The sequence below is a fragment of the Pholcus phalangioides genome, unplaced genomic scaffold, assembly GCF_987345545.1.
Source record: "Pholcus phalangioides strain wild (caught in Gottingen) unplaced genomic scaffold, Ppha-v1.0 ptg000010l_1, whole genome shotgun sequence".
NCBI classification, from domain to species: domain Eukaryota; kingdom Metazoa; phylum Arthropoda; class Arachnida; order Araneae; family Pholcidae; genus Pholcus; species Pholcus phalangioides.
This window is the reverse complement of record NW_028301603.1, coordinates 9,159,616-9,175,822: the sequence shown is the minus strand read 5'-3', so window position 1 is coordinate 9,175,822 and position 16,207 is coordinate 9,159,616. Positions and strand designations below refer to the sequence as shown.

At 37.6% G+C, this 16,207-nt stretch overlaps 1 protein-coding gene across 1 annotated transcript in view; it reads left to right on the top strand.

Annotated features, from left to right (window-relative positions):
- The window catches only part of LOC149080855 (cubilin-like), a 159,574-nt gene that overhangs the window by 38,597 nt on the left and 104,770 nt on the right, over positions 1-16,207 (top strand). Inside the window, exons 10-19 of the mRNA XM_089237523.1 lie at positions 4-172; positions 272-403; positions 2,031-2,126; positions 2,255-2,385; positions 6,026-6,212; positions 8,558-8,670; positions 11,105-11,348; positions 14,083-14,267; positions 15,322-15,484; positions 15,689-15,879. Of these exons, the coding sequence (XP_089093649.1) occupies positions 4-172; positions 272-403; positions 2,031-2,126; positions 2,255-2,385; positions 6,026-6,212; positions 8,558-8,670; positions 11,105-11,348; positions 14,083-14,267; positions 15,322-15,484; positions 15,689-15,879 (1,611 nt within the window). The remainder of the gene's footprint in view (positions 1-3; positions 173-271; positions 404-2,030; positions 2,127-2,254; positions 2,386-6,025; positions 6,213-8,557; positions 8,671-11,104; positions 11,349-14,082; positions 14,268-15,321; positions 15,485-15,688; positions 15,880-16,207) is intronic.

Genomic DNA, 16,207 nt, shown 5'->3' with positions numbered 1-16,207 from the left:
CAGCCCAAGTACAGATGTCTCTGTGATGAGGGATGGTCTCAGGGATCAAATGGGCCAGCCTGTGATACAGACGTAGATGAATGTGCTGGAAATACAAACCCATGTTCGTCGAATCCACCTGTTCGATGCATAAACCTTCAGGGGACATTCCACTGTGAACAATGCCCACATGGTAATATACACATATTCAGTGTTTTCATATGGTTTGTCTACCAAAACCGGTGGCACTAAAGTAAAAATAGTTTTAATTTGGCAATTTGTTTTCAACCAGGTTACACAGGGAATGGACGGACGTGTTACGACATCAACGAATGTGAAGTCAATAATGGTGGTTGTTCCTCATACCCTCCAGTTGAATGCATCAATACCATCGGATCAAGGACCTGCGGAACGTGTCCAGCAGGTTGTTAGTTGTTTATTTATCTGTAACCTTTACTGATATTCATTCTATCCCATTTACAGGTTCTAGTGTTTAACAAAATGGTAGCAGTTACCACACATGCCTTTCGTTCCCCATTTGTAAAAACTTCTGGGAAATTTTCACATCTCCATGATCTACAATTCATGTTACACTACTTGGTGTCAGAGCAATGGGTCAAATTGTCTAAGCTCTTTTCTCTTGGGACACCCAACAATTGATGGTGATGATATTCATCCAATTATTGTTTATTCACTGGTGTGTAAGAAATTTTTTCTTTGAAAGTCAGTGTCTCAAAAAGAGTGTGGCTTACATGGCGTTAATATAATATCAGCTATTATTGAAAGCCTCTCTCTGGGTGAATAGATGTTTTTTTAATTTTCGTCTCAACGTTTATTGGAGATGGGAGGTGATGAAGCTCAACAGGGTGTGAATCCACACTTAGGAGACTGTGAGAGAGACCATCTTCATTCTTTGATGTATCTTTTATTATTGTTTTATGATAATTCTTGATAGATGGTGTACTAATCAATGTGATCATTTTCTATTATATTATGTTTGTCTTAGATGGTAATAGTTAGATGTATGTTGTCAACCGCATAGGAAACATCTCTCTCACTTCAATGTTATTCAAATATCATTTATCTGTTCAGTTGAACTAAATAAAGTTATTAATTATGAATGTCATACCAAAATCGATTAATCTTCTTACAATGCTCTAAAATATGACATAAGAGACTTTAACCAACAACAAGTACATGATGCGGTCTCTGGAAAGTCTGTCAGTCAGCTGTTTAAAAAGTTATAGATATGTAGCTATTGGCAAACTTCTAATTCAGCATTCAATAATTCTGCTTAGACACCACCTGATAATGCCAACCCCTATTATTTAGTAAACTGCGAGAAGGGAAAAAAATTGTACTGATAACAACCATTTGCTGGCGGGGGGAACACAAAATCAAGACATGATTCTTCTATGGTACTTATCACTCTAGGGCAGAGTCACGGCTAGTGGTAAGCAGGCAGGTCTGGTGACTTGGGCGCTTGACCAGAGAGGGTACAAATTTCAACCTTTAACATCTCCTTCAACATTACAAGGAAGTCCCAACATGTGTCCGACCAACCAAGATTTAGTTGTAGCCCTGCCCTAGGGTTTATTGATTTGAAATTTTAATTCTTTAATTAGCAGTGAAAGTTTAAAAAAACCAGCCTCAAAAACAATTACAATCACACCTAAGAAGCTACACCAGGAAGCTCTGCAAGCAGCCTGGGTGAGGTACCAGCATGTATTTCCTGAATCTCAGAAAATTGTTGTCAATTTGATAACACCCTGAAACAATGTTCCACAGCAGCCCCTCACTTCCCTTTCACCTTTGGTCCTGAAGCCAGTATCACCATCTGTCCCAATGTCCTTCCCTCAAAGATATAGACAAAAAAATGCCTCTACAATGCAAAGCAGCATCCTCTGTCATCACTGCACAAGTGTTGGATGTAATATCCTTGAAACACAAAAGTTTATGGAAAATGTTGGTTGTGTTTAGTCTACTGATTGATGGGAGGGGGGGGGGGGGAAAGAGTTTTACCGATACTAAATATTCTTACTTTCATTCAGGTTATGTTGGCAATGGAGTTTCATGCTCGTTCCTGGGAGTCTGCAGTGTAAACAGAGGTGGATGCCATCCATTAGCGACTTGTATAGAAAATACTGGTAATAAATATTTCAGGCACTTATTTTTGGCTTACTTTGAAAAAAAAAAGTGACCATGAGTAAATATTGTATTTCTAAAATGAGATTTTATTTCTGGAACTAATTTTTGTTCGTTTAACTTATTTCAGCTGTCACTGGAACTTACAGGGAATGCCGTTGTCCAGCTGGCTATGTCGGCAGCGGGGAAGGTTTGAACGGCTGTTCACAATCACAGGCCATGAGCTGTGCCAATAATCCTTGCCAAAATGGGAACTGCCAGGTGATTGCTAGCATGTCTTTCTTTAAGAGACAAAAAAATGTTTAAAACTATTTTTACTTCATTAAAGTCCTTAATGAAATGGTGCATGTTATTTGTAAGTTGGAATACACTGCCTGGCAAAAACAAAAGAAGAAATGTAAATTTAAAGATATGATTAATATCAAGCATTTTGTAAATTAGCATTATCTCATGTGCAACGAAGCTTTAAATAGTGCTGATCATTTTGAAACAATCATGAATGTCAACATTAAATGTGGTCACAAGAAAAGTGTCTCAGTATTCAATGAAGACCATCAAACAGAACTCCAGAAATTTACATGTGCCTTAAAATAATGCATACCCCCAATCAATATTTTACGCCTCTGTGGTGGTCGAGTGGTCATAGTGACGGACTCGCATCACGGGGACCTGGGTTCGAGCCCCACCGTCGCCACAGTGGTGGTCGGCTGAAGTTTGCTTTCTGTGGTTCCCAACTTCGAGGTGCAAATGCGAGCCGATCTCCCCATTAAAAAGTCTCGCCACAGAGAGCAACAGTCCTACAAACAGTACAAATATTCACTCACTTCACTTCTGAGATATAGATGGCAGCACTGAAAAAGCATACACAACACTAGATACGCACTCAGACTATTAGGTACACACACTTACACTTCCGGCACAACTCACTAGGTAGTAAATTGCCTATGGCGACAGACCTGAGTTGTGCTCGGTTTCAAAAAAAAAAAAAATCAATATTTTACATGCCCAAAAAATATTATTAAATAGTATTATTGTATTTACTTATTTCATTGTAAAAATCATTGTACATTTTTAAAAAGAATGCACAAAATAGCTTCATGTAATAATCCTCTTTAAAAAAACAAAAAATCATAATGAATACACAAATTTTTGATATGAATCATCACCTGAATCTGTTTTATCAATATTGATATGACGAAAATGAGACAGAGCTTCCCAAACTTATGTGTCTTAACGCCCCTTATAAGAATTTTTTTTTTCTTATCGGACCTTCCCCTCCTTGTTAAGACATCCCAATTTTTAGGCTATCAATATGCCTATCTTCATACAATTGATGTGTTCACTAATTGAAAATCTAAAATCACTCAATTATAGTTTTCCGCATTGTTGTTGTCTTGAAAGAAAGTAGGTAAGTGTCTGCTCATTTTGCTCATGGAATTGTCGTCCATTTATGTTCCAGGAATGGACTTTGGTGCAGTGTTTAAGCTGGATAAAAAATTCCTTTCGCAAAAAAGCGAAAATGGTGGGAAAAGCTTTAGCAAAATGCTAAAATTCTAATGTAATGATTGATGGTTGGATGTCTACTCGTTTCGTACCTCCTGTATGCATTTTTGCGAAAGTGGCTGCTACTACTTTCACATTTTACAATTTTCTTTCGCATTTTGCAAAAAATGTGACCGTAGCTTAAACCCTGCTTTGTTGAGTGACATAGCAACACCAGGCTTAAAAAAAATAAAATAGATTAGATATAAAATGCATTGACTACATAATTCATCATAAGTATCTAGCAAAATCCAAGCTGCAAATCAAATAATAATTATTAGCTCCTAAATGACAATTATTTAGGAGCTGCCGTCAACAAAACTTATTACACATCGTGTCTGGGAAGTCCTTGCCCAAGCCTTTTTCTTCTCAACCAGTTATGGAAACATATTTGAATTAGAAAAAGTAATCATATAATTTGCCCATTTTACATATTTCATTTATTTCACTATGGAACCCCCCCCCCCCCCAGAAAGCTTTTTTGACACACTGTATTTATATGCCATAAAAACCTATATTCGTCTTATGAGGCACCCATACAGTTATTGGGGAGAAGTGAAACTTCTATAGTGACATAACAGTGAAAGTGACATAAGAGTAAATTTCTATGAGGGAAAGGGAATTCGTCACAAAAACCGAAACGCTTTCTTTTTCCACAAAATCCAACTTTTTTCTTTCAACCAAAATGGTTGAAGAATTATCTTTATTCTGCTTTGCCTCTAACTGATTGTGTGATGGTTCGAGAAACAGATGGATTGTGGTGGGGGGATGTTAACAGACGGGTTCGGCAGTGTAAGAAAAATAAGTTGGGGTGGGGGTTGGTTTGGACAGTTTGTCAGACAAAGACAGTTTATATTACCTTTCCCTACTCCTCATGATGCTGCACCCCCTTGGCCACATGACAGTATATTTTAGATGTGAACACAAGTTTTGTGATGTCACAGGGCCAGCTCCTAATAATCCCCACACGGATAAAGAGCTTACATCCCGGAAGAGACAGAGCTGGGTCGCTTCTGGTCGGACAGCTCCTAATTGGCTGCGCTGTCATAACACAATTTTGTTTAGAATAAATTTTTATTCATTTACATTGATTTCAGGTTATTTTATCATGTGTGCAAGCTGTTTTTGATGCATTTTTATACTTTATTTGACATAATTAATATTATATTGGCGCATTGATAACAATTACAAATTTTTGAAAATTCATGGATGTAGTCACATCAAACCTAAAAGTTTCACTCCTATTGCGCAAGATCGTCACACAGATTTTTTTTTTCATGTGATGCATTTGAGTATATGGCTAAATATACATGCCTGGTAAGAATTGTTACATGCCCTAGATTTGTCCAGCCCTGCCATCAAAGGCAAAAATCTTGTAAATAGATCAGTGAAATCACTAGCACAGGATTGTGAACTGCTCAGCTTGGTCTGTACCAGTGTTCAGCTAGCGCTCATTGTACATGATAGGGGCAGCGTGAGAGAACTCATGACACTTCTTACCCATTGTCAGTGAACCCATTTGTCAAACAATGGAGCTTCTTTTACAGGTCTTCCTCCCAGAGGTTTAGGGTAGAAGCTCCCTAGGGTAAATGATATGCATTCTCACGCAGGAAAAACGGGATCACCAACCCCACCTCTTGTGAATCTCACTCAAAGGCTTAGTGTGCAAGCTCCTTCCTTTCATTTTATTTTCCAAGGACTCACTGGGTTCACTGTTTCTATCCATCCGCTCTTTGCTCTAATCAAGGCCTCTGCACATATCAAGCCATAAAAGAAAATAACAAAAGATTGGTTGGAGGAACACAAGTCATTATTCACGCACATGGATTTGCCATAATAAAGTCCTGATCTCAACTCAGTTGAGGCCATGCTGGATGTACTGGTGAGAGAGAGAGAGAGAGCAGTTGAGATCTAAACTGTGATTCCACCCTCTCATCATCTACCAAGTAACCTGGAGAATTGTTGATTTGGGCGTGGTTGAAAATAAGTGTTGAGATTGTGTCTCATATCATTGAAACATAATAATGTTGAGACATACAGTATTCAATATTTACATTATTTACCGTATTTACATTATTTACCGTATTTACATTCTGGAATTTCAGCTAAAAGTGGTCCAATGGAATATCGAACAGTACAACTTTTTCTGGCAAAGCAGTGTATTTATGACTTAATTAGTTAAATGAGCAGCATATTGTTTCTTTCAAGTTCATGCATTTATTTTACATTAATTGAGCAGTGAGTACTAAATGAACCAGCTTGGAGAGCCATGATTTATAGTCACCAGGAGTCGAAATCAACTCGATGGTTCCTAACAACAAGTGTTATAGCAAAATAATAAAATATTTTCCATTTCCAGATGACTGCAAGTTCATTCTACTGTGTTTGTTTTCCTGGGTATACCGGTACATTATGTGACCAGCGATCCGATCCGTGTTACAGCAACCCTTGTGAAAATGGTGGCACCTGTACCAGTAGTGCCACTTCATTCACATGTATTTGTTCATTCCTGTATGAAGGAACTACTTGCTCAGAGAGAAAGAAATGTAAGATCTTCCTTTTCTTGCCATTGAACATTTCAAAATAATTTTGTTTTTTTTCCAAATCAATATGTTGAAACACATCGCCATTTAGAGTAAATTTTTTACAAATAAGTAAGTCACTGGTCTCAATCACTTTTTTTCACAAACTTAATTTTAAATACGCTGCTGTCGCTGAAAATTTTTTCAATTCCGGAACTAAATGGGGAAAAACAATCATAGACATTTATTGAAATGTTAAGGTAAGTGAGAAAAATTCTGAAAAAGTGAATGTGTGTTAGAAATGAGGATTTTTGGATTGGAACAGGTACTAGTTTATTGCAACTTAAACAGTGATACCTCGACTAATAAAGATAATTTGCTCCGGAATCATGTTCAGTAGTTGGAACATGATTTTCCATAGTTTTCTATGGAAAGTCATCTAAATTTATTTCAGGAACTGCACAAAATTCCAAAGTAACTTTCATAAAACATTAAGAATCACTATGAAAAAAAGGAAACCGACCCTGTAGGCTAACAACTTCAAAATTGTACATTATGTGTAACTACACTATGCATTTGGGTTTGTGAGCCATAGTGGAAAAAAATGTGTGAGGTGATGTGCTATTCAGGGCCAAACCTAAGCAGGTGTGGAGTGTGTGACCGCACTGGGACACTGAATTTTAGAGGCTGCAAAACAGGATAAAAATACTTTGATAACGTTTCGACTTTAACTTCTTAAGAAATCAATAGCTTAAAATTACATCCAAGTCCTCTAAATTCAGTCATAGAACCCTCTGGCCTAGAGTTTTTCACAGAACCCCCTCCTCCCCAAGCCAAGGTTCAGGTGAAGCTGGCACCCCAGGTGCTGGACCAGAGCGTAAGCTAAATTCTTTTAAAGTTATTCAAAGTTACATGCGGGAGGCATAATTCGTGCTTCACTGGTTGACAGATTATCTAGTGGTGGCCCTCAGGGTTGATAATCGCTTCTCTAGCCCTCACAGCCCCCAAGTGTCTGGGGGTACACTTACAATTTTTTTCGCTGGGCAGAGAGCCCTATCGACCAAATTTATTGTCGAATGTTTTTATTTTCTGACCATGAAATAGTTTGATAGTCATTCTCGGGTGCCAGTGCAAACCTGGGGGGTGCACCAGGGTGTTCAAGGGGGATTTAGAAAACCCTATTTTGAAGGGCTGTAAACCTGCTTTTACACTGGGCTGCAAAATACTTAAGCCCATTGCTGGTGCTATTTGCTATGGTTAGCTCATTTCTCTCTCTCTCTCACACATCCAGATAGAATAAGTGCCTGGAATGTCCAAACGTGAGTTTGGTATTAAGAGTCTTACAGTGTGCACCCCAAAACCATTCAAGTCTAAGACTTTTATAATGTATTTTCTCTCAGCTGAATCATTCAATTTACATGAAATAGCCCAAAACATCTTCTGAAAGAGCGATGTGTCTGGAAAGTAATTTCAAGGTTGAAATAAATTAATTTTTTTGTCGAGTGACTTTTTTTTAAATTCATTTTGGCATGAAAATCATTTATAGCAGATTGGAATGAAAATTTAGCTTATGAAGTGGCTGTTTTATGTTAGCGCATGCATCCTTATCAACTAAAACATTCGTTAGTCGAGGAAGAAAAATATCAAAAGAAATTTTCATCAACCGAGGTGTTTTTTTATTAGTTCAGGTACAGTTGAATACCATTGCAATAAATTCAAAGTTAGTGAAGAAATCACTTCATTATAATAAAATTTTGTTATAAAGGAATTGCTGATTTTACAAATTTTAACATTCATTAAAAAAATTACTTTGTGGCTGAATTTGAATCTAACAAAAAATTATGTATTTACTTATTTGAAATCGTTGAGAAAGAAAATTCATATTCCTCTGCAGGGAATCAAACCAACCATCATCTCGCAGTCCAGGGGATCGCTCTACCATTAAGCTACAGAGGACTGGCATTTTCTTCCCTTAGAGCAGTGGTTCTCAAAGTGTGCGTGCATGACTCCGTGGGGTACTACCAACCATTGTCAGGGATGCTTTTTTGAGGCTGTCATTAATGTGTGCCTATTTGGTACCAAGAAACAGTACTTTTAAAAAGTACTGCTTCTTGGTATTCTGACTATTGTGGAGAGTTGTTGATATATGCCCACCAGGGAAAGGGAGCTGGGGAAGACAAAAGTTTGAGAACCACTGCCTCAAAGCATACATAAACTCTAAATAGGGCCATGCATGGGCAGGCTTTTAACGACAATTGCCCCAGTTGGAGACACACCTGTTTCTGATGATTTATGTAGCAAGTTTGCTGAATTTTTCTTCTCATGTATTTGCAATTTTGTTTGGGTGATTTATCATATTTTATTTACAGTTTGCGGAGGTATGCTGTTATCTAACAGTGGCACATTGAAATTTCCAGACGAAGAAAGCAGTTACAGACCTGAAGGAATCTGTTTTTGGTACATTAGAGTCGACAGTGACAAGGTTATGGTTGTTTTATATTTACAACCTAAGAGGGAAAATTAAAAATTATCTGAACTTTTTTTTTCAATTGTTTTACACAAATGCAGGGACGAGTTGATAGGTAGAACCATGACTAATCAGCACAGAACGCACTACATTTGCTATGGTAATCCTCCAGTCCTCTTTTCTCAAGTGGTGGCATCACACTTGTCTGGCCGTTTTAAAACTTCTCCATCCATCCACACTCAAATTCAATTAATCAGAAATGTTTGCTATTACTCAGAGGCTGTAGCCTCTTATTAATAGCAGCTCACCAGAAAAATTTGTTCTGTTTGTTCTCTTCTCTTAAGTGCATATCACTTAAGGAATGGTCAAGCTTACATACAAACAGAAGTAAAAAAGCGATGCTCTCAAGGTTGAACTTGAATAGCATGACCACAGTAGTACAGGGTGATTCATATGTAACCTGCTGCACAAATGGGTGCATCACAAAAGATATCATACATATATTATTATGTGCCTATATATAACTGACTTTAGATTGTGTACTGTACGTTCGAGTGTCATTCATTACAATTAAAGCATTCACAGAAACTTCACTGGCAAGAATTCACTGCTAGGAAAGTCATCACCAACAATTCATCAACGGAAAATTCACCACCAACAGTTCAACTTGAGTTAGTGAGCGAGTGAAGAATAATTGAGTGAGTCAGTAAATGATATAGTAGTTAGTGAATGAGTGACGAAGTGGTTATTGTTAATGAGTCAGCGAGTGACAGCATGAGCAACCTAGAGATAGAGTAAGTGACCTAATGAGTGGGTGGGTGACCTAGTGAGAGTGCCATAATGAGTGATCCAGTGGTAGACTGAGTGATCTAGTAAGCTAGTGACAGAATGTGAGTGGCCTAGTGAGTCAGTGCATGACCTGCTGATTGAGAGTGTGGGGGGCAGAGTGAGTGACCTAGTCATGGCATAATAGAGGGAGAGACCTGGTGAGTTAGTGATAGAATTAGTGACCTAGTCAGGGAGTAACAGAGTGAGCGACATACTAGATTGACAGTGAGAGTAAGCAACTTAGTTTGTGAGTAAGCAAGTGACAGGGTGAGTGACCAAGTAATTGAGTGTATAACAGAGTGAGTGACCAAGTAATTGAGTGTATAACAGAGTGAGTGACCAAGTAATTGAGTGTATAACAGAGTGAGTGACCAAGTAATTGAGTGTATAACAGAGTGAGTGACCAAGTAATTGAGTGTATAACAGAGTGAGTGACCAAGTAATTGAGTGTATAACAGAGTGAGTGACCAAGTAATTGAGTGTATAACAGAGTGAGTGACCAAGTAATTGAGTGTATAACAGAGTGAGTGACCAAGTAATTGAGTGTATAACAGAGTGAGTGACCAAGTAATTGAGTGTATAACAGAGTGAGTGACCTAGTGAGTTGATTATAGAATGAGCAACCTAGAGATCAAGTGAGTGACTGGCCTACTAAGAGTGATCGAGTGGCACAGTGAGCAACATTGAGTGATCGAGTGACACAGTGAGCAACATTGAGTGAGTGATCTGACTCATTTGCTCTCATTCATTCGTTAACTTGCTCACTCTATCATTCATTCACACATGTCGAACTGTTGTCAGTGGCATGTTTGTCTGCGAATTTTCCCAGCAATGAATTTTCCATTTGGCGAATTGTTGGTCATGAGTTTTCCTAGCAGTGAATTTTCCAGACACGGATTAGAGGTGGTGTTGAAAGCGAGTGCAGTTTTCTTGAAGGCAAGTGGCCACTTGATATTTATATTCTCATTGATGTGTTGCAGTGTTCCTTTGGTCATTGTCCTGATTGCAGCAGGAATTTCATTCAAATTTTGTAATGTGTGAATGTGAGGTTTGCATGTGTACACCTTGGTATACACCCATTATTCAGGAACACTGTCATAATACTCTGAGATGTGTAGCAGGGCGTCTCTAGTCCTTCAATGTTCAATGTATGCTTTATTTTTCAGACCTCCTAGAAAGAAATCAAGGCATCCAAGGCTTGTGTGTCCTTGAACTGAGTACTGTGTTTGCTGTCACCAGGTTGAGCCATTTGCAAAGCTTCACTCTATTTATTTTATTCCACTCTACAAAGTGAAGAGATTAGTATGTCTTAATGTTTAGCGGTTACATGCATGAAGTATGGAACTATTAGTGTGGCTATTTATTGGGCAGAGGTTCTAAAAGAATCACCCTGTAGTAATTCTTCCATGCATGGGCAGGAGCCATTGTGATAAACCTATTGATACAATATGGAGTGGGGGGGGGGGGTGCGGATAATTTCAGTCTTTCTTATGTCCTTTGCATTGAATATTAATAGATAATTTTTCCCTCTAGAACTGATTGGTAATTATATCCGTGTATTATTCCACTTGATGTAAAATATCAAGGAAAATAAAGTGCTGTTATTTTTGCTCTTCTTCAGGTGATCAATGTGACTTTCGATGATTTTTATATTTCGAACACTGATTGTACAACAGATTTCCTAAAAGTGAATGATAATTTTATTGGACCGCACATTGAAACAGCAACACGATATTGTGCAAATAATTCACCTGTTGGAAAGATGATTCAGACCATAAGGAGTATGATGTACCTGCATTTGGAGACCACATCAACAGCTCTTGATGGAGTGAGGTTCAGTATGACATGGAATGCATCAGATGCTCGTTAGTTTCAGAAGTTATAGTATTATATAATTCAATACCAACTGAATTTGCACGTATTAAAGTGAATATCAATGAGTTTTCTGTGCAAAAAGATTTAAGCAGAGAATTTCAAGAACGGGAAATGAGAATGTCCATGTGATGCCACAATTTTGATACGAGAAAAAATATTTGCTTCTAGGAGTGAAATGAATTGCAATGTGTTTGCAGTTTTTAGAGATGCAGCAATGGGGTGAAAAGCTAAATACAGTCGAATCCTGTTATAACGAGCTCCAAGAGACCGGAGAAATCACTTCGTTATAACGAAATTTTGTTGTAAAGGAATTTCAGGTTGTTTGCATTGTTCCCATGTAAACTTATTTGAGGGATTAGAAAAGTGCTCATTAAAACGAGATTTTTGCTATAACGATATTTGTTAAAAGTGGATTCGACTGTATACTAAAAAAAATCGGGGGTATAGACACATTGTAAGTTTTGACGTAAATGTTTTTTCTGCCTTGAATCGTGTGGTAGGTACTGACATGATGAAATTATGCCATTACCGTTGGCTTTGTCTTTGTAATACCACAAACGATACCAATGTCGTCTATTTTTGTTGTTAACTGCTCGAGATATAGTGTAAAACAATTTTTACAAATCAGGTGCCCAGAAAAGGTATTGAAACCAGAATGATATAATTGAATGCACCTTCATAATATACATCTGGCGATATCATTGCTTTTGCCTTGCGTCGGGTACTTCGTGAGATATGAGCATTTAAAGAATTTCTTCACACAACTTTTTGGGAATGCTCCCAGTATCGTCAGATGATTTAAAAGATGTATTCATGTCAGAAACAGCAAAGGCATCAGTTACTTTATCTTATTCCGGCTGCAGCAGCCTGATTTGAACAACATACAGTCGTACCCTGTTATAGGGCCCCAGGTGTCATGCTAGCCCTGTTAGAGCTAGAAATTTTCAGGGAACAAATTTTCCATCTACAGAGATTACATGTGGGTTTACCGTGTGGTTACTGTGATTCGATATAATGCCAAACTTGATATAGTGTCAAAATTATATCATTGAATGACAGTGTTAAATCAGGGTTCTAGTGTAATTTCCAAGACATAAAGTCAGGGCCGTTATTTTAACTTTTCCAGGGGGAGGGGGGAACATGTATCAATGTATGTATATATATACCATTTCTAGTGTTTTCTAAAGCTGGGGAGGGGCTTTCCCCCCCCCCCCCCTTAATGATGGGTCTGCAATCAGTGATGAATCTCATTATACATTATAATATAATCAGGTTTTAACCAGTCACCTTTCGAAATAAATATTTAACATATATTAAACATACGGGATGATTCCATAATTCCCCTTGCCCAAGGGCGTAGCGGGGGGGGGGAGACTTGGGGGGTCTGGTCCCCCCCGAACAAAATTTCTGGCTACGCCCCTGCCCTTGCCACATTTTACCGGGGAATCATTGATCCTAGGGACACTTCTTATTAGAAAAAGTATCAAAATAACGTGTAGAAATTTGATACATTGTTCATTTTGTATAGCTATTAAAATAACAAAAATTAACTTATAAGGACACCCGACACTAAAAACCCTACTAGAAAGTTGTTGGCTGTTTCTCCTGATGCTTAAAAAAATAAAATAAATTCCGCTTCTTTCAAGTGCAATATTCGCTGAGATATTTGTATTCAAAAACCTGAAAAAAAGTTGGAGGAAAAAACAGCATGAACTAACAAAAAATGTTTTTTTCTCATTTAATGCTGTTTTCCCCCCAACTTTCCTCTGGTTTGTGAATTCAAATATCTCAGTGAATATTGCACTTAAAAGAAGTGGAATTTTTTCCTTGGTCTCAGGAGAGACAGGGCAACAACTTTCTAGTTGGATTTTGGAGCCCAGAGTGTCCATCTAAAGTTTTTTTTAAATTTTATTTAAATTTATTTATTTATTGATTTAATTTTATTTAAGATCAAGGACGTAATACTGCATACAAACGCCTCGAGCCGAACAAACTCTCTGTTTTCTTTCTTCTCTCATCATCGTCAGGCTTTGTTGTAACCCTACAAAGTTATTCTTTTTATCTTCCTTTTATTTTTATACAGTTATTAGTGACTTTTTCACATATAATGTATCCTTCTGCTATGTACAAATACAACGCCACAACAGGCAAAATGAGGTGGAGCAAAGTATAAGAGCGTAAAGAGAACTGGTTGAGTGAGGGTGAAAAGAAAAATCTACTTCATATAACTGCACTCTTTTATTTTCATCTATCTGCACTTATGTATTATACTGTTTTTTATTTGTTTTTTCCCCCTTCAACTTCTCTACCTTTCTCCAACGTGCGGTTAAGTTAGAACGCGGTTACCATATTTTTTGCCCATTCGTCAAATAGAGATCATCCTAATTTCTCGCTGAGGTCTAGCGGTTAACTATACATTCCCTTGCAATATGAATGATGTATCTGAGATCTAGACATTATTTGGATATTTTTTTTCTAACTAAAAAAGTATGCCTCTAGTACTAACGGTTTGCCAGTAAAATGCAGTGAGGGGAATTTTGAAATCACAGAGTATAAATATAATATTACAAATACTTATAATGGAGAAGAATTTTTTCCCTCCAAATTTTTCTGTTCTTTAGTTTTTTTAGAGGGTGGTCCTAATCAATGAGATTGTTTCTGTTCACATGGATATCTATCGAATCAATTTCATAATCTTTTTCCATAATGTCTTTAATTATTCAGTATGCGGACAGGAGCTAGAAGTGGCTACTCATGGGTCCATCAACTCTCCTGGATACCCTGGATTTTATCCCAGTGGTAGGGATTGCTATTGGGTGGTGAAGGTACCCAGCGGAAAACGTATCCAGTTCCACTTTGCTACTCTCCAACTGGAGCATCACGATGACTGTTCTTTTGACTTTTTAAAAGTAAGTGTTCATCTCTCCACTTGCCATTTCCATGTTGCAGAAATGGAGAAAAAAAGGGGTTACAGTTCTTTATAGGTACATTTACTCAACTTTTTTTTCGGCGATATATTTACTCAACTATTACTCAAGAAACGCTAAAAATGACCTGATATGATTACCGTATGTACTCGTGTATAAGCCTATTTTGTTTGTGGAAAATTTTTTTCTCCAAGTATACTTTCTCCTTATACTCGGGTCAGTTTTTGATGAGAAAATATTGGCCCCCAGAATCAGAAGTCATTATGGTAGCTGTGTGCAAGAAAGCGGCATTATTGGTATGGGATATGTTCAAACCCCACAGAACTGATAATGTCAAAGCCGAGGCAAAGAAATCGAAAACATCATTGGTTGGTGGTGGCTAACGTTGATTGTACAGCCTTTAGATGTGTGCATCAACAAGCCTCTCAAAGACTGAGGAATTTGTGGATCAAATGTATGAGTTCTGATGATAAACTACAAAAAGTGATGCCTTGAAGAAACCTGACATTAGCCTAGTGTGCCAATGGGTACATGAGGCGTGGAATTCTGTTTCCACCGATCCTTCAAAAAGTGTTGCATCAGCAATGGGATGGGCGGAACTGAAGATATCCTCTTTGAAAGTGACAATGTGTGTGGTGATGACAGCCCAGATGAAGATAAAAACAAAGATGCCGCACCCTCTATGATAATCTGATAGATTACCATGAACGTGGAGAAACGGATTAAAAAGTTTGAATCATTTCTATTGTAAATTTGAACAAGCTATTCATTTTGCATGAAAATATAAAGAATTTTTTTCTCTCTAAAAATGCACGGAGTTTTTGGGGTCGGCTTAGACACGGGTTTTCAATTTGTCGTGGTTTTGGTGGTACTGAAGTGGGGGGTCGGCTTATATACGAGTCTGCTTATACACGAATATATACAGTTACCATATTCAAGTTTTAACAGGTTAAAATATTTTTTCTCATCAATTTAGGTACATGCTAATTAATTACCTTGATGCTTATCAAAAAATATATATTTCAATTTACCTCAGATTTACGATGGTGCAAAAGAGACAGACCCTCTTATCGGAAGTTATTGTACTACTGCTTCACCCCCTCCGCTCACTACATCCAATTCCCAAGCACTGCTCCATTTTCATTCAGACTTACTCGTTGTGGATACAGGATTCCGTATTACATATGCTGCAGTACCAGGTAATGACCACAATGAAAAATTTGAGAAATAGCAAAAGCATATCAATGTGTAATGAAATCATTGATTCATACTTCATAAGAATGTTTCGTGTTATCCATCAAATTAAAATAATTCAATTTGATGGACAACCAAAGATATAGAGGTCAGTCTTTCTTTTTATATGATAACGAATGCAGTTTAGCTATGGTTTTCTTTTTATGCAGGCACACCAGGTTGCGGGGGAACATTAACTACACCATCTGGAGTGATTTCTTCTCCAAATTTTCCTGATGTCTATGGTAACTTGTTGGTGTGCGATTGGCTCATCCGAATACATGTTGGAAACAAAATTGAGCTGAAATTTACCGATTTTGCCACAGAATATCATGAAAGTTGCCAGTATGATTACCTTGAGGTTTGATGTCCAAAAATTCATTCTATAATTTATTTACATTATTTTGGAATTTTCAAATGTGGCTTATTTGCTAAGATTTTAGATTTGAATGCAAATGGTTTACAGAAACTTGGTCTCTGACATTTCACTGCTAGCGCATTTCATCTTTGGTACATTTAGTCTCCAGACAAAATGAGTGGGGGAGTCACTCTTTGAGTGATCTATGAGTGACCAGTGTCTGGGCAGAGCCAAGTGAGTGGGTGAGCGACCATATGAATGGCCAAGTGAATATGCAATTGAGTAATCATGCGAATGACCAAGTGAGTATGCAACTGACTGACCATACAAA